Source organism: Pseudorca crassidens, chromosome 10 (assembly GCF_039906515.1).
Source record: "Pseudorca crassidens isolate mPseCra1 chromosome 10, mPseCra1.hap1, whole genome shotgun sequence".
Classification (NCBI taxonomy): Eukaryota; Metazoa; Chordata; class Mammalia; order Artiodactyla; family Delphinidae; genus Pseudorca; species Pseudorca crassidens.
Genome location: NC_090305.1, coordinates 102,993,783 through 103,012,824, shown reverse-complemented (window position 1 = coordinate 103,012,824; position 19,042 = coordinate 102,993,783). Strand labels below are relative to the sequence as shown.

The 19,042-nt window shown below is 41.0% G+C and overlaps 1 protein-coding gene across 10 annotated transcripts in view; it reads left to right on the top strand.

The window, feature by feature from the left end:
- TMCC1 (transmembrane and coiled-coil domain family 1) overlaps nucleotides 1-19,042 on the top strand; it is a 219,858-nt gene that overhangs the window by 196,795 nt on the left and 4,021 nt on the right. For 5 of the 10 annotated variants that reach the window (XM_067755573.1, XM_067755567.1, XM_067755569.1 and 2 more), the window contains 3 exons: nucleotides 356-1,290; nucleotides 8,861-8,878; nucleotides 16,514-16,649. In XM_067755573.1, the coding sequence (XP_067611674.1) occupies nucleotides 356-1,290; nucleotides 8,861-8,878; nucleotides 16,514-16,649 (1,089 nt within the window). Of the gene's footprint in view, nucleotides 1-355; nucleotides 1,291-2,486; nucleotides 3,535-4,746; nucleotides 4,934-8,860; nucleotides 8,879-16,513; nucleotides 16,651-18,360; nucleotide 19,042 lie in introns of those variants that run through there. The other 5 variants (XM_067755570.1, XM_067755575.1, XM_067755572.1 and 2 more) reach the window with 4 other exon arrangements.

Sequence of the window (19,042 nt, the reverse complement as noted above, 5' to 3'; positions counted from 1 at the left end):
AATATGTGTGTTGAATGTTTGTGAATTAATTCATGCTTTAAACCCACTAGGAGAGGTTTATTATTTAAAGAAATACTGTAATAAATCCTCTAGCAAAGGAAGAATACCCCCAGTTTACGTCTTGTGTAAGTCTTTTTGTTTAAAGCAAAAGACTTAAATAGAACTCATGCTTAAAGCAAAGGGTACTTGTATGAGGACAGTATCCAAGAGGGAGATGGGGCTTGTACAGGACAGGAGGAATTAGGTCAGCTATCTGTGCTGAGTAAGTAAATTTTCAATACATTTGGGCCCATTGATTCTGGAGAGCTACTCCTTTTGGGCTCCTTCTAACATCCGCCTCTTGCTTTTATGCTAGATCGAGCGGTTGGAAGTAAGCAGCCTCCCCCAGACTTCCAGTGCGGTGGCCTCCAGCACTGATGGCAGCCTCCACACAGACGCTGTGGATGGAACACCAGACCCTCAGCGCACAAAGGCTGCTATTGCTCACTTGCAGCAGAAGATCCTGAAGCTCACAGAACAAATCAAAATTGCACAAACAGCCCGGGACGACAACGTTGCCGAGTACCTGAAGCTTGCCAACAGTGCGGACAAGCAGCAGGCCGCCCGTATCAAGCAGGTTTTTGAGAAGAAGAACCAGAAATCTGCCCAGACCATCCTCCAACTACAAAAGAAGCTTGAGCACTACCATAGGAAGCTCCGAGAGGTGGAGCAGAATGGGATCCCCCGGCAGCCAAAGGACGTCTTCAGGGACATGCACCAGGGTCTGAAGGATGTGGGAGCAAAGGTGACCGGCTTCAGTGAAGGTGTAGTGGACAGTGTTAAAGGTGGACTCTCCAGCTTCTCCCAGGCAACCCATTCAGCAGCAGGGGCCGTGGTCTCTAAGCCCAGAGAGATCGCTTCACTAATTCGGAATAAGTTTGGCAGCGCAGACAATATCCCTAACCTGAAGGACTCTTTAGAGGAAGGGCAAGTGGATGATGCGGGAAAGGCTTTGGGAGTAATTTCAAACTTTCAGTCCAGCCCCAAATATGGTAGTGAGGAAGATTGTTCTAGTGCCACGTCAGGCTCAGTGGGAGCCAACAGCACCACTGGAGGCATTGCTGTAGGAGCATCCAGCTCCAAAACAAACACCCTGGACATGCAGAGCTCAGGATTTGATGCACTACTACATGAGATCCAGGAGATCCGGGAGACCCAGGCCAGACTAGAGGAATCCTTTGAGACCCTCAAGGAACATTATCAGAGGGACTACTCCTTAATAATGCAGGCCTTACAGGAGGAGCGATATAGGTAAGTTACGTGGAATTAAAATCCTCAATTATTTATGTTTAGGTTCCCCTCCCTTTGGATACTGGGGAGTAGCTTTAAAAGGTCTTGGTACAGTGTCTTTCTCTGGAGTATTCACAGCACTTTAGATACGTTACGTGATGTTTGCATGAGTTCTTATCATAGAGAGCAAAAGAGAGGCAAGCAGAGTTAAATGACTCCCAAGATCACACACGAGTGGAGTGTTTCAGTCAGGGGTTGATGATTACTGTAGCCCTCTAGTCTTCAAATTTCAAATGAAACCCAAGCTTTCTAAGGCATTCCACCTACTTATTTATAATCACAGAACCACAAACAATTGCAGCCTATAGTTATAATACATTGAATTTAAAAGATCTATAGCCCTCTGAACTCTGTAGAAATCAGAGATATAGCCCAGCCAAAATGTAATGAACCGTGTAGATATTTGACTTTAAACACACTTATCTGGGCAATTGGTATAGAAAGATTAGACTGGAAATAAATCCAGATAAGCCTGTCTGTTACTTTTATGAATTGGCAAATGTTTGAACGAGAGTGGACTTAAACATGAAATCGTTCTACAATAGTTAGAGAATTCGCAAAGGACTAAGTGCTTTGAGTCATAATCTGCTAAAGGTAGAAGCTGGTCTCTTTTTTGTGTTTCACATTACAAACTGTATTCACATTAGACCACTCTAAGCTTTTCTCCAAATGTGTGTCCCTTCCCCTTGCTTCCATCACGTGCAGATAGAAATAATATCCACATGGAGTACTCATTCAGATCCACACTTTGTCAGCCAGAGCCAGGCCACCTCACTGATACAGATTAAGGGCCAATATTACAGGAGCCACACAGCCTGTTAACAGCCATAGGTTAGGCCCTGAAATGCCTGGATTGTGGTTTTGTCCCAGTTACGATCTACAGGGAATCCTCAGTACTTTTACTATAATGTCAAGGATTGAGCAGACAGTCTCTTAAGGTCCCTTTACCTCCTGTAAAAAAATATATAATAAAAGTGATTTTTTTTTAAGTTTACTTTTATGAGATAATTTCAGGGCCTGAAATAAATTGTTCGTGTGTATCAATTAGCTCTGAAAGGAGCTACCTCAGCAAGCTGTTTTCAGATGGAGAAAATGCTAATCAATCACTCAGTCCTACCTCTTATCTTCACTCTTCCGTCCTTCGGTTCTGACTTAAGACTTAAGGGAGAAGAACAGAGGAGTGTGGGAGAGAGAAATGAAGTTCTAAAAGCAAGTATATGACTATTCTTATTTCATTGTGTTGTATATTCTTTAATATACTCAGAAGACAATTTCTAAAGCAGCGAGCAATCTAATACTCAGATGGACTCTAAAAATAAAACACCTGGTCCTTTGTACTACATTAAACCTAACTCCCGGGTTCAAATTCTAGTTCTGCCACTTACTAATCTTGAAAACTGGGCAAGATTCTTAACTTCTCTAAGTCTTGATTTTCTCATCTCTAACATAGAAATAATAATAGTCCTTCATAAGATTATTGTGCCATTTCAATGAAATAATTTATGTAAAGCACATAGCTCAGTGCCTGGCCCGGTAAGTGCTTGATTGATGTTAGGTAGCAGCTGCTACTGCTGCTATTAAAATACACCCCTCTGAACATGGAGACCTGGGCGTTCCACGGTCAGTTGTTTTGACCCCTTTATTTTGAAAAGATAGCAAAACATTCCAGTTTTTAAATTCTTCCAGAGCTTAAAACTCATATAGAGTTTGTTACGTCTTCAAGTCAGGTGTAGGCCAGTGTGAGAAAATCAGGGAGGAAAAACGAGTCTCCCAAGGCCTCCTTTGTATCCATTTAAAATAATTCACAGACAGGACAGAAGTTTAGGTCCTCATTATTACCTCATTAAAAGAATCATGTCCAAGCCACGTATGACGTTAAGGAGAAGTGCATTTCTTTCATTGCATTTTGGGTTCTTGGTAGTAAGTGAATGACTTGTTTTATGGAATGAAGAGAGAATAAAGGAAACTTGTGAATTTTCAAAAACAGAGGGGGCGAGAGGGATACATAATGTGATGTGTAATCTGACTGTCAAATCACTGCAGCTTGAAAATGGTCTTTCCTTAAAACAGAATCTTGAATCTTTTTTTTTCCCAAGAAAAGCAGTGGAAAACTCACAACTGTTTTACTCAACTATTTCGTCGCACCAGTATTTCCATGTATAGAGCAGTAAGGGATTTCTCCTCCGTTCCATATGTCTTTACACGGTAAATATATTTATCTAATTTTGTTGGTCTTTGAACTGTTCTACATAAGTGAAATTTTCCCCACAGATTGTAGTTTATTCTTTTAAGCACCAAAACTTTTAACATTTTAAGTGTTTTTGCAGAATTTCTCTACCTTCTTTTAACAGAGTAGTTACATTGAGCCTAACATGATTGGAAATAGCTTAAAACAGTAGTGTTAAAAAAAAAAAAAACAGTGTTCTTAGAGCTATACTCTCAGCTCAGTGAGGGTGTCAGCTTACATGCCTCTGCAATAAATGGTCCTAGGCAGCTTGCTTTTTAAACTTCTGTCGTCTGCCTTTTTAGTTTGTTCTTTCTCCTTTCCACATCTTCTCCGCACTCTTAGTCAGCTGCCTGCAGCAGCCTCTCTTTGCTAATTTCTATTTCTACTCTGTTACAGGCTTGGCTTTTTGTCTAGGAAGGAAGTAGGGAGGGATGGACTTAAGGGACTCTTCTGTGACCGAGAAACCAGTTAACGCATACATGGCTGCTCTAGATGCATTTCTGCTTATTTTCTCTGCTGTAGTTTATTTTACTAATATCTGAGTTGACAGGAGGGAGGCCATGCACAGTATTAAATGAGGAGGAGGAGGACTGTACCTCTGGCAGCTTCTCTCACTAAACATCTATGATGTGCATAGTGCTGGATGCTTCATGTATATTTGCTAATCCTCACAATGTCCCTGCAGGTGCATTGTATTACCCCATTTTACAGATGAGGAAATTGAGGCCCAGTGAGGTTTTTAAGTTTTGCCAAAGATTACTCTCTAAGTGGTAAAGCCAGGAATCAAACCCAGTTTTATCTGACTCCAAAGCCTGTGTTCTTTTCATACCAGAACAAGTTTTTTTCCCAAACTCAAACCTGACATCTGTATGATTGAAAAACTAACCTATAGTCTAGCTCTAAGAAGCATTGACTTTATTAGCAAGAGGTATTAGGCCTTTTCCAGGTCACAGTGTATATTTTCCTAAAAGTTGTCCCTGTTTTAACATATTCTGTAAAATTCTGTGAATGCACAAGTTCTAGAAAGTTTTCTCAAGCTAGTATCAACACTAGTTTTCTCAGGTGTAGGTAAGTAATAGGGGACCCCCTATTTAAGTAAACCTCCACCCCCGTCCTGATTTCCCCCTTTTCAGAGGCCCTTCTCAACACTGTCACTCACTTAATGTGCTTCCCATTGGTCTCTACCCCAGTGAGTAGCACCAGGGTAAAGAGTTTTGCCCAAGACCATCTACTTTGGAATAATCAGAAGCATTCAGCAACCTCTCAGCACCCACGTGATTGCGCCATGACGGAAGAGTGTTTCTTCAGCACCCACATGCACTTAGCCCAGGAAGTCATTGTAGCTGAGCTCGGATCTGAACTCCACCTCAACCTTGGGACAGTAACTAGGTACTTAGTCTTTGAGCTTTGTATTGGACTCTTAGATATAAGTGGGATCATGAATTTGGGAAGGTAGGAGACAAGAATTAGACATTTTTTTTTTAATGATGGGATCTGTGCTGACTTCAGATTCTCCTTATCCAGCTAATCTCTTCATCCCATTAGAGCATTATTACAGATTTGTTAGTGGCAACAGGGTTCACTTTAGTACTTCAGAGATAGAAGGGGCCCTTAGATATCTAGTTTAATCTCATTCTACAGATGAGTACACTGAGCCCCAGAGAGATAAAGTGACTTTTGCCAGGTCACACAGTAAAATGGTTTAACATATATTTAACTTGCTGCTAAAAGCTGGAGGATTAGTCTGTTCCCAAAGTGGGTATCCTGTATTGAGCTACAGTAGGAAAAAGTTCAGCTGTGGCAAAATGCATTGAAAATAGGAGAGAACTAGGAAAACAATTCATCAACAGTTTTACAGGTTCCTTTTGTAGTTTTCCCCTTAGGGAATCTGGCCCGGAATTTTACTCAGCTACTGCCTGTATAGAGAGCAGTGTCATGCTAGGCAGGCTGAAAACACTCCTGGTGTTGATGAACAGTAATGCCATTTGAAAGCTTCTATTTTAAGAGGATTAGTGTTCTTTGGAATTCGGCTTCTGAGACTGTTTGTATTAAGCCCAGGGATATTTTAAATTGCACTGAGTCATAAGAGCAAAAATACAGAAGGAGGCAGTCACCATGAGCAGTCATCACATGCAGTAGAACAGTCAGTAACTAGGCTCACCCAGTTAGGCACAGGCCATTGGAGTTCTAACTAAAGAAATTGTTGTTTAAGTATGAACTTTTACTATCACTGGGCATAAGACACAGACATGGTCAGATATAGCTATGTTAGCCCCGTATTCCGTGTGTTAGACCTGTTTGTCAACTGTAAGTTGATCTGAGACTCTCCAGAGGATATGTAGACTAAGTTTGGCCATACGTTTGAAATGGAAACTGAAAATATTGGATCAAATTAGTTCTTCATTTATAAGAGGAAAAAAAGCCCAGTTGAGAGGTGCTCATAATAGATGCTTCATAAGAAGGGTAAGACCTTCCATCAAAGAGATCTTTCATACAGATAGGCTCTTCCCAGTTTAGCCACTGAAGAGGTAATGGAGGGAGAATGGGAGGGAGGAAGGAGGAACAGGGGAAGAGAAGGAGAGCAAATAAATTAATTACTTCATTAATTAATTAAGGTTGGACAAGCCTGAATTTTCCTGCCGGTTCTGATACTAATTAGCAGTGTGACCTTATGTAACTCACCCGAGTCTCAGTTTCCGCTGTAAAAACAGGGTAATGGTATCTATTGTACAGGGTTGTTGAGGTTATTAAATGAGATAATGTTTGTGGAAGCACCTGATATGGTCTGAGAAGTGGCAGGATATTAGAAAGCTGTCATTACCAAGTCTGCAAATTGCCCAGAAAGCCCCTATAGCCTTTATTTATTCCCTATATGCTTTAGGCATCTGCTGCTTTTTGACTTTAAGATAATGCCCTGCCTCTCCTGAAAGTTTGGGGGACTGATTGTTAATTGGGGACTGATTCTGTGCTTTTTCCTTTTCAACTGAAGGCTAGCTAGTTCAGTGTTTACTAGACTCTTTTTGGGCTTCAACACAAATATGGTAACAAAAGGTAAGGAGGGAAAATTCACTTTCTTTCCCCAGTTCAGCCAGGAGTGTATTCAAGCTCCCATTTCATGTCATAATCTCCTGCCCCAGCTATGTCTGTCCATTCTGGTCAAACACTGGCAGAAACTACCTCAGGTCTCCGGTATGCACTTGGGAAATAATAATACAGTAGACTGCTTTCATAGTTGCCTATTGGTGTCAGTCAGCCCTGGGACCTAATTCTTCCTGTTTCTCTCAGTACCTGTTGTACAGGATTCTTCAGCCATCCTGTCCTAGTGACCTATTGCCCAACTAGGGAAGCACCACTGGCTCTCAGAGGTGGCTGCAGACTTTTGAGCCACACCCAGAGGTGCATTAAGTGAAGCATTCCCAACCTGTGCACTCACCAAAATTTCTCATTTGTCAGGAATTTGACCCAAAAGAGCCCTGGCTTATCTTTGATCTAGGAAGATGACTACTGTGTTGACTGATCCAGTGGATGAAATTGGATCAATTTCTAAGACCATTTGGAATTTTCACTTTCCAAGACCCATATTCACTTATGAATTGTAAACCTACAACAAAATCTGGATGTGTTTTAATACTTTGTAGATAGAGCAGGTTTTGCTTCTGGGGGAAGAATTTCACCTGCCCAAATATAATATAACCTCCTTTTTTAAAAAAGATCTCACAGTGTTCAAGCTTTCTGTTTACTAATAGTTAAGCTCAAATCATATTTAGCTGTCTATGTTCCCTTTGAGTTGTAATGATTGAGGAAGGACCTTTAAGTAAAAAGTCTCAAAATGAGAATATTAATCTCATGCTACTTTTTGTTCCAGATGGAATGACATGGAAAGCATGTGCCAGTCAAAATCATATACTAGTAGGATCAAGAACAACCCCCCTTCATGTCCAGAGAGTTTTAATTAGTGTCTTATGAAGGGGTTAAAATCCCTTACAGGGAGGTCTTGATTTTAAAAAATCACATATGAAAGGCTGTTACGCAATTTACTTTCCCTTTTTTCCCTTTGCTGGTTTGGTGTTAATATTTAATGAGAGAATGGAGGTGTCCTTTCTATGAATTCCCTAGGTATCTGGCTTCTCCATTTTAGAATTTAGACAGGAAGTAAACACTAGAAAGTAAAGTGAGCAAAGGAGTTTAGAATATTAAAAACGGGAGGAGTAGGAAGTTGGTGGGAAGTATTTTCTTCCTTTTGTTATTCAGATTTTGCGTTTGACTAATGGGGGGGATGTTAAAAGACAACAATAAAACAAATCTAAAAAACAGGTAGCGTTGGGTTTCCCTGGTGGCGCAGTGGTTGAGAGTCTGCCTGTCGATGCAGGGGACACAGGTTCGTGCCCCGGTCTGGGACGATCCCACGTGCCGCTGAGCGGCTGGGTCCGTGAGCCATGGCCGCTGAGCCTGCGCGTCCGGAGCCTGTGCTGCGCAACGGGAGAGGCCACAACAGAAAGAGGCCCGTGTACCGCAAAAAACAGGTAGCTTGAACCAAGCAGTTCAGACCCTCCCTGCACCTCACTAACAGGGGAAGGTTGCAGCGTTTTTCTCAGTCTCCCATTTCTTAATTATAATTTGAAGTACGTCCCAGAGAGGAAGGAGGTGAGGATTAATGGAGAAATGTCATCATGAATTTGAGTTCCTCCGAGGCAGACACCGGGTAGCTGTCGTTGTTATTGTTATTTTTGGTGCTGATGTTTTGATGCTTACAGTGATTAAGTAGGTTAGATTGAACCCCAAATTCATCCACCACACACACTCCTCCACCCCAAATAACACCACATCATTTTCACTGGGCTCTTTGTGTTAGCCTGTTTGCAGACCGTAATTTCACACGTGGATTACATAAGCCACTCAGGCTGATAACACTGAAAAAATGTTTGATTGGAAATTGCTAAGCATGGTCAGGTTTGTGCTTTCAGTTTGCAGGTTGTGAGGTTGTGAAAAGAGCTGAGGAACAAACTTCCGTGACCCAGGTGAAAAAATTAGGGAAAGTGTTTTAATAATGACAAGCCAGTACAGTTTTTTCAGGGTACTGAGGCAACCCAGAAGACTGCATTGCAGGACACCAGGGGCATCTTGCCAACCTCTTTGTTCATCATGTTTTGCAAAAGCCTCAAATTTTATGGCTTTCTCAGTCTCCTCCCTGATGTTTCCTGCAGATTGGAGGTGCTTACTATGGTAACGCAAACACAACTGTTTGTGTGAGTGTCATAGGGTTACAGCTACACAATTACAGCTTCAACTTTTCTGTTCTTTCAGAAAGCCATCATTCTCCAGGTAATTCTTATGACTTGAAGAGGGAAGTAAATGCTGGTAGTCATTAGTGGATGAATTAATGGGGCTGTTTCATCTGGACCCTTTGTGGGTTTTGCTTCACCCCTGAGTTCTGCAGCTTTGTGTCACCTCAGCAAGTCTCCTAACTTGTTTGTGTTTCATCTGTGGGAAAATGGAGCTCATTTTACTTACCGAAATGCTACTTTGCTATTTAACTATTTGCTAATAAAGTGCTCTCTTTGGGAGCGATAATTACCCCATTGGAGTTTTTCCCATTTAGGAAGACTCAGCTTGAGGAGATCTTGCTGTTAATTCCCACGTAACTGTGAGTAAATTGTTCAACTTCTGAAAGACTTCATTTTCTACAAGGGTATGGAAATCCATGGTAAGGATTAGCACTTTCTACTCAACTCTTTCTGAAGATTTGCAAAGATCAGCTAAAATTTATTTAAGAGACTTTCCTTCACACACATACAAAACACATGCCATGAAAGGAAGGTAGATAGGAGGTTTTTATCAATTTAAAGGACAGCTTGGAACAGGCCAGTGAATGGAACTAGTTGAATTATCTGGCAGACTTGAGCCAGATAATGGCAGGAGCCATTTGTATGCTTGTGCTGGCCCTGCTGGTGAGGAAGTAAGAAGAGGCTTGTGCCCAGAGTTGAGAAGGACAGAATGTGTGCCCATTTGTGTGATGTCATAGAAAAAACAACATGAATATACTGGAAACAATGAAAATTCCAGAATATATGAAATTGAGAATGTGGAGATAGATGAAGAAATGAAGAATTAGAGGAAAAAATCAGAAGCAGGAAGCCGTGAACAGTGGAGCCATATAGTAGTACTTGGGATCACATGGCAGTCGACAAGCGGTGCCTTTGAACCACCTCACTTAGGGGTTGTAGCCTTTTTTGCCAGGCATCTACCTCCTATGGAATCCACACAGTTGCCCTTTGGAGTAGATAGAGTTCTTCTTAACAGATGAACAGGGTCACTCACACCAGTGTGTCGCAGAGCCAGGATTTGAGTCCAAAACCTGGATGAGCTGATACATCGGCTTGTACAAACTGCATAACACAGCATAAAAACATCCCTAAGTCAAAAGAAGGTGCAAAGCAGAAGCAGTGAAGGTGGAGAGCCTTTAGATATAATGTGGAGTGAACAAAATTCGGTCCTAAATTGGCTTCCAGAATCTGTGACATGTTAATGACCATTATATGACAAACATTGGTTTATAAGCTTCAAGAGTTAGAAACAAGTGCTGAGGGCTTTTGCAAGTACTCCATTATTTATATATAGTATTACATACTCATGCATAGCGTTAAATAATTATAGAATTTCTCCTTTCACAAATGGGTTAAAAAATCTGAGGGGCAGCCTCAGGTGTTATTTAATAAATCATCTTAGCTGTTCATAGGTGTAAGTATCCAAAACATGTTTTGTCACAACCCAAAGCCATGAAACAGCCCAAAAAGGAACCTGAAAGAGATACATGCAGGAGGGAACTCCATAAAATACTCTCAAACAAAAGCTGCAAATGTCACAAGGAAATCTAGTTGATGAAAGAAACCCACTGTGAAACAGACGAAATAAATGAGACATTATACTGCCAGAGAACAACAGAATGATACCTTCCAAGTGCTAGGGAAGAATAACTACATGTAGGCTGCTCTGTCCACCTGATTCATTATTCAAGGAAGAGGATAAAATCAAGACACTTTCAGACTCATGTAGATAAAAATTACCTCTTATAAAACCTTGCTGAAAGAAATACTACAGGATATATTTCAAGAAGAAAAAACATGAACTCACACCATTGGTGAAAGAAATCAATAAAGCGTGTTGGTAAATCTAATTAAGGTGGGGACTTAAAATTATATATATTGAAAATTCTTAATGTCTACATCAATTTGGATCTAAAATTCTGGAAGAGAATATAGGATTCAAGGGTTGCATTTCAAAGGAATGTTAAAGTGTTAAAAGTTTGGGAGAAAAAACATTTCTTATACCCTAATCTGCCTGTCACTTGCCACCTGGCAAGTTTCTGTTCACTTTATTCCTGTCCCCTTAAATTGATGGGTGCTCACAAGAGCATGAGGATAAATAAAACACAAATGCAAATGCGATTTTGCTTTTCAATTAGAGGTTTATGTATGAAATTCCTGAGCCCTAGGCAAAAATTACAAAATAGGCTGACTTATTCTTTCTTCTTCTCACCTGACCTTTTATGATATACAACAAAATGTATATCACCCTAGCAAGGACAGTTACCAGGCTTAGGGGCTGAGATACTCTCTAGCAGCAAACTCTAAGCTCTGAGTGGCCTTGCCCTTACCTCTTGCCTTTTGTGTCTTCACCCAGGATGAAGACAAGTGGAATAGAAGACAGGCTTATCTTTACAAATAACATAAGGCAAGAGAGATGAGTTGAAAGAATCCAGTCAGCAGCCTGAGTTCAAAAATGATACTGACAGGGCTTCCCTGGTGGCGCAGTGGTTGAGAGTCCGCCTGCCGATGCAGGGGACGTGGGTTCGTGCCCTGGTCTGGGAGGATCCCACGTGCCGTGGAGCGGCTGGGCCCGTGAGCCATGGCCGCTGAGCCTGCGCGACTGGAGCCTGTGCTCCGCAACGGCAGAGGCCACAACAGTGAGAGGCCCGCGTACCGCAAAAAAAAAAAAAAAAAAAAATGATACTGACAGATGCGTGTGCGGTCAGGACTTTAGGGATTAGTTGTGTGGAAATCCATAGGGAACTATCTCCTATTGCTGAATGCAGGCATCACAGGTAATGTAGATGAGAGAGGGGGCTTGAGGTGAGAGTTATGAGTCGCTAGGTTTTAGTTCAGTTTTAGATGGATAGCTGTATCTATCTAGCAGTGAAAACAACTGCCTTAGGAAAAACCATACCCTGCCACTAGAGGTGTTCACAGAGAGATTGCTTGTCAGGGATGTTGTAGAAATAGTTCCTTGATGGAAAGAGATTTAAGTAGGCTTTTTCTCATCCCTAGAATTTAAGATTCTTTATAGTCAGGGAACTTATTTTTATCTTTCAAACAATACTTTAACTGTTTGTGGTGTATTTCTCTTTGTAACCTACTGATTTTAACAACTCTAAAGGGGAAGGGGGAGGTATGTGATATAGTGATCATCTTAGAGACATGTAAAACAGGGTGTGAGATATTGGATTTATTTTGTAGTTAGCACAGTGATGTGGACTGCCGATGAGCCTAAGATTAGACTAAGGCCATGAGTCAGTCACCACAGGAAATATTTGGTTAGTTAAAAAGGTTTTCAAATTGCCCATGAATTCCTTTCAGGGAGCAAGTACTCACGCGATGCCTTCTTCATAATGCAGTAGAAACATTTTCGAAAGGGCCAGTGTGTTCTTAGTAGACTGTGAAGATGGAAAGGAGAGAGACATTTTTTAACACCTCCTGTGTACTCAAATGCATATACAAGGTAGAGATTATTACCCTCAGTTTATAGATGAAGGAACTTGCTATGCAACTTTGAGAGGTAGAACCAGGAATCAAACCCAAGTGCTCCTGGCTATAACACCTATAATCATTTTTTCCCAATGTTTATTATAAAATTTTCAAACACACTGCAGACTTGAAAAAAATTGTACAGTGAACATCCATACACCCACCTCTTAGATTCTACATTTTACAATATTGTCTTATTGTATATCTTTCCATCTGTCCATCCTTTATCTGTTGTATTTTTTTGATGCATTTCAAAGTAAACTACAGGCATCCATAATTTTTCTTAACAGCTTTATTGAGATACGCAAGTCAATTGTTCAATTGTTTTAGTATATTCATAGATATATGCAACCATCACCATAATCTATTTAGGACATTTTCATCAGTCTCCAATCTTCTCAGTCCTGCCCCAGCCCCTGGCAACCATTAATCTTTCTGTCTCTATAGATTTGCCTATTTTGAATATTTCATATACATGGAATCGTACATTTTTCAGGTCTTTCTTACTGGCATGCTTCACTTAACATAGTATTTTCAAGGCTCATCCATATTGTAGCATGTGTCATTACTTCGTTTCTTTTTCTTTCCAAATGATACTGCATTGTATGAATAGACCACATTTTATATATCCACTCGCCAGTTGATAGTTGTTTCCACTTTGGGGCCATTATAAATAATGCTCCTATGAACATTTGTGTACAAATTTTGAATGGAAATAAGTCTTCATTTCTCTTTGGTGTATACCTGGAGTGGGATTTCTGAAGCATATGGTAACTCTATGTTTAGCTCTTTGAGGAGCTGCCAAATTTGTTTTCCAGAACAGTTGCACCAGCAGTATACCAGGGTTCAAAATCTCCACGTCCTCACCGATACTTGTTATTATCTTCTTTCTTATTCTAGGTCCATAATCTTTTTTTTACACTCCTCCTCCCATTGACTCCACCTTGACATAAAGCTTCAAACCATCACATCAGTGTAGTACTGTCCAGGCCCCTTTGTGGCTATGTGATTTGGATCAGCTTTAGACCTGACTCACATTTCTTACTTATGAAGGGAATTAGTTTATCTGGGCTTCTTGAATTGTTTCAAAGTGGCATCATAGCACAGAGGTTAAGAACTTTGGCTTTAAAGTCAAACCAACCTGGATTCAAATCTTTGCTCCCCTGCTTAATTTCTGTGTGCCCTTGGGCAAGTCTCTTTACCTCTCTGAGCTACAGCTTCCTCATCTGTAAAGTGAAGATAATACCTACTCCCTTCTTGGGGTTGTGGAAGTTAATTTACATAGTAGGCACTGAATAAATGGTAGCTGCTGCTATTACTTTTTAATTTGTTCTAATGGTATTTGTGAGCCATGTTTAATATCAAATAAGATTCTCCAACATTCCTGAAAGGCCTGAAAGACTATACAATTTGTGGGCTAAGGGGTTGAGGTGGTAGCCTATGGAACACATGCCAAAGATGTCATCTGGGTCTGCTTTCATCAGCATGCAGGCTGGTTGCCACTACCACCAGGCTCCCCTCCCTGCCACCCCACATTAATCCTTAACTTAGGACAGTTCTTTGCTGCCAGGCCCAGCCCTTCCCTTAAATCCCAAGGGACTGACACAATGGAACACCACTTTTAAAAAGTGTCTAGCCCCTCTGTGGTGAGGTGAAAGAATAACGAAATCATCGAACACTGAAAACACCACAAACGATGAGCTTAATAGGACAATCATAAAAAGACAATATATTAACATAATCTTGTGACATTTGTTGAACTTAAAATTTGGTGGAAAATCAACTCCAGAGGTGGCATCTGTTTCTGAGCATGCCCAGGGTCACAGATAAAGTGAAAAAAAAAAGGCAGAGTCACAGAGAATCCGCCCTAGTTACGGACAAAAAGTGGAAACCTTTCTGATCAACTGTTCAGTCACTTTAGTGACAGTTTCAGTGGGAAAGAAAGCAGCACAAAGATTCTTATCAAGGACACAGGAGAACTAAATAGGATTCAGTAACATAGTAAAAAGGGTCAGCTGCACCTCTTTTTTAAATCCTTGTTTCATAGAGAAGGAATGGAGTTTAGGATATAAATGAATATAATTATTCATTTTACAATTATTAGAAGGGAGAATGTTGGTGATGCCACCACATAAAAATTACCTTGAACAGAGAACTTGCATGTATTCCTTAAAAGTTTGTGTACTATACATGTGGTTAAAAACAAGAGGAAAAGGGAGGGTAGTTTTAAATGTTTGAGTTTGTTCTGACATTTTTATTTTTTTAATACGAAGTCTGCTGAGACTCACATGCTAGTGTTAGGTGTGTGCTTGCCTGGGCAGCACTCAGTGGTAGCATCTGCGGGACATTGGTTCCGGGACACACATTCCCCCTACTCCACCCCCATGGATACCAAAATCTGCAGATGCTCAAGTCCCTTATATAACCTATGCACATCCTCCCACATACTTTAAATCACCTCTACAGTACATATAATACCTAATACAATGGAAATGCTATGTAAATATTTGCTGGCGCACAGCAAACTCAAGTTTTGCATTTTGGAACTTGATGGAATTTTTTTTTTCTAAATATTTTCATTCCGAGGTTGGTGGAACCTGCAGGATGTGGAACCCCAACTGTATATATTCTCCTGTTTGGATGAGCCCTCTGTCTGACTGAGACGCTTCCATTCTAGTAGGACTAAGCTAGACCTGTTTTTATTCTTCCCTTTCTAGGCTTCTTAGTGTGTAGTCATCAACCTTTCTCCTACCTTCTTAGCTCCTTTTTTGGTTCCTTGAACTCCACCCACAACCTGCCCTAAGCTTCACCACTAGCAGACAACCCAGTTTCTTAAAACACCGTGTTCATCATGTCACCACACCGCACTCCACCCCCGCCCAGCAGTGTGCTTTGGGCCCTTGTACTGTCTATTCCAGAATCTCCACTCCCCTACCTACCTTTTACGGGCAGATTTCCTTTTTTTTCTCCAACTTAGGTCTACTGTTCCAGTTAGCCTATACATTTCCACCTCCTGTCCTTTACCTGTGTTCTTTTTCCACCTGGAATCTCTGATCTCGTTCTTTAAAACTGTTCCAATCCTACTGGTCCTTAGATGCCCTGCCCAGGTCCCATATTTATGTAGAATAAACCTTTTCATATGTAGTCCTAAATGCTAGAGGTGCAAGATGAACAAAATGATCCTTCCTCCTGAGTAACCTTATCTCCCTGCATTCTCACAGTTTTTTACTCACCTGCAGCCACACTGTCCCTACTTCTTGTCCCTAAAACCTGCCAAGCTAATTCCCATCTTGAGACCTTTATACTTGCAATTCCTTCTGCTTTAAGATACTCTTCCCCTCACAGCTTCACGGGGCTTTTTCATGTCATCACTCAGGTTTCAGCTCTCATTGTTTAGAGCATTGAATGGGGGAGAGGCCTTCCCTGACCATTCCAGCTTCGTCAGCCGCTGGGCACTCTGCCATATGCCCATACTGATCTTTCCTGGTTTACTTATCCATGCCTGCGGTCATCTTGGTTTTCTTGCCTTCCACCCCGACTGCAGAACGTAAACTGAGGGCAGGCGTTCTGTCTTGCTTATTACCACAGTGTCCGCAGCACTTTGAACATACCGGGCACACAGAAGGCTCTCAGTAAATATCTGTTGACACTGTCACAGACACTGTGCTTGGCTATAGTGATGATGGGCTCTGAATAATGAACATACAGGTGAGTGACCTGCCGGGTGTTGGAATAAGCTACTGGTGATTGCCAGAAGGTCAGTTTCCATTTATGTGCTGTTTATCTTCTGATAAGACCTGCTTAATGTTGCTGTAGTTTTTGCCTCTCCCATGTACTGCTCAGAGCAGAATAAGAACTGCCTCGTTTATAATGGGTATGCTTAAAGCTAATCAGGGCTGCTGGCCTCACTACAAATACCGTGTGTTGAGAGATGTGGAAGAGCCATGTTGCTGCTATGATATGGCCTTGTGACAAGCTGTCCATTCCAGGCACTAAGAGCTGTACCCACTAGCATGCCCTGTTACCTCAGGCCACTCACTTAATTTCTTTGTGCTTTTATTTTCTTCCTTTGCAGAATGGATTTTGGGGATTGGATGTGAATAATACCAAGAAAAATACAGAATGCATAAAAAATTTAACTTTTCCCCCTTCTTAGATGTGAACGATTAGAAGAACAACTAAATGACCTAACAGAGCTCCACCAGAATGAAATCTTGAACTTGAAGCAGGAATTGGCCAGCATGGAAGAGAAAATTGCATATCAGTCCTATGAACGGGCTCGGGACATTCAGGTTAGCATGAAGGATCAGGTGTAAAAGCAAAAGGCTAACAGAAAGTAGAATGTTGGTTTCCAGGGGCTAAGGCATTAGGGGGATGGGGGGTGGGTTATTGTTTAATGGGTCCAGAGTTTCAATTTTATAAGATGAAAGAGCTATGGAGATAAATGGTGGTGATGGTTGCACAGCATTATAAATGTTTAATACCACTGAACTGTACACTTAAGAATAGTTAAGATGGTAAATTTTATGTTATACGTATTTTACCACAATAAAAAAAGAAAAAAAGGAATGAAGTACTGATACATGCTACGATATGGATCCACCTTGAAACATTATGCTCAGTGAAAGAAGCCAGTCACAAAAGGCCACATAGTGTATGATTCCATTTATAAGAAATGTCTAAAATAAGCAAATCTGTGGAGAGAGAAAGTAGGTTAGTGGTTGCCAGAAACTAAGGGAAGGGGGAAGGGAGTGATAGGTAAAAGGTACGGGTTTATTTTGGGGATGATGAAAATGTTCTGGAATTTAATAGTAGTGATGGTTGCATAACATTGTGAATTTACTAAATGCTTCTGAATTAAACACTTTAAGATGATTAAAGTGGTAAATTTTACATGTACTTTACCACAATAAAAAAAATGTTTAGGGGAAAAAAGGATGGAGAGGTAGAATATTGAGAAGCTTATACCAACTGTAATACGCCTGCTCTTCAGATGAGGTGCATTTCTCAAAAGTCTATGCCATTTGCAGGTGGTATGCTTGCTTGCGTTCTTAGGAAATGTTTCTTAGGATCACAGTTGTCTCAGTACGTGGAAAAGCACATGTGTTACGTCTGTTCGTTGCTGCTTCAGGAGCTGCTGTGACAAGTCTCAGGGCCATCTTACCTATCTTCTTCTATGGTAAAGGGGGCTTTTGTGCTAGCTGCCAAATCCAAACCTTTTACAGGTGCATTGCCAGGCAGTTTACAAGAATAACACATGAGGCAATAATGTTTAAGGCTAATACTCCTCTAGTTTAATCTCTGGGAAAATACGATATTTAACTTTTACTCATCCCATTTGGGAGATATTTCTAAGAAAACAGTTGGTGGTTTCATATGAAAGCATCTTGAAATAAACTAGTCTTAGAGAAGGGAACTGGTCCGGGAAACTTTTATTACAAAGAATCAAGGGAATGTCTAGATCATTTGCCCAGATGCCATCTTCTCCATGCCCCGGAATTCTGCTTACGTTTTAGTTTTTTTCCCCAAGGTCATTCTGGGCTGGAATGTATCTGTTGTATGTCCATTCTCTAGCTTAGCTTCAGTCTGAAGTTGCCTAGCCTTCACCTCAAATCCCAGGAAACCAGGGCCCACTGAAACCAAGATCAGAAAAACCCAGGGCTCCCACCACTGCTGAGCTTTGGAGGGTATCTGACGATTGCTAAGGAAATAGGTTCTGTCCTCTGAGTGTTATGGTAAATTTTATATAAACTCATGGGTCAAGATTATGGCCTTGAGAGGAGCAGATCACCTGAAATGTTTGGTCAAGTGTTTGGGCATAGTGTCTGTCCTCTTCACAGAGATCAACTCTTCTTAAGAAGACAGAGCAGGGAGCCCTTTCCCCTGATGTCAGGGAGTTATTTAACTTGAAAAACACCAGGTAGTGTGTACAGGGGTGTCCAAAGAATGTTCACCTCTCCATTGTTATAGTGGGAAAGTTGGAAATAACCTATGTCTCTCCAGTAGGGAACTGGCTGAATAAACTGTGACATATCCAAGCTATAAATGCTAGGTAGCCGTTAAAAAGAACTAGGTGGGCCTCTACGCGTTGACACGGAGAGATCTCCAGGACCCGCTGTCAAGTGAAAAAAGCAAGCTGTGGATCAGTCCTAGGGTATGGTACTATTTTCATTAAGGCAGACAATTTTTAAATAATTCCACGCATATCCCTAGGGACATATGTGTATAGACTTAAACACGGGTGAAAGGATGAACACACACCAAATTGACAGAGTTATGTCAAGGGCAGGGACTGGAACTGAGGAAAATACCAAGAGAGACTGCCTTTGTGTCCTATTTGAAATGTTTTTATGTTGAACAATTATGTGTGTCCTGTGCAACTTAATAATTTTTAAATGGAAGAAAAGAGAAACAAAATCATATATTTGAGATCTTGTTATTAAAATATTCAAGACCAAATCTAATTGTGGCAACTGCTTCCTGTGAGCTGTCCCACAGGAATGCGATGGAAGGCAGTTCAGGTGTATAATAGTTACTTGAATTGTGAGTTATGCATTTGGCCTCTCACATTCAAGACTCTAGCATATTTTAAATCATTGGCGTGGCTCAAGATGCATCTGGCCTGCCCAAGGGGCATGTCAGCTATTCAGAGTACTTGTGAGCAGAAAGCTTAACTCTTCCCTGT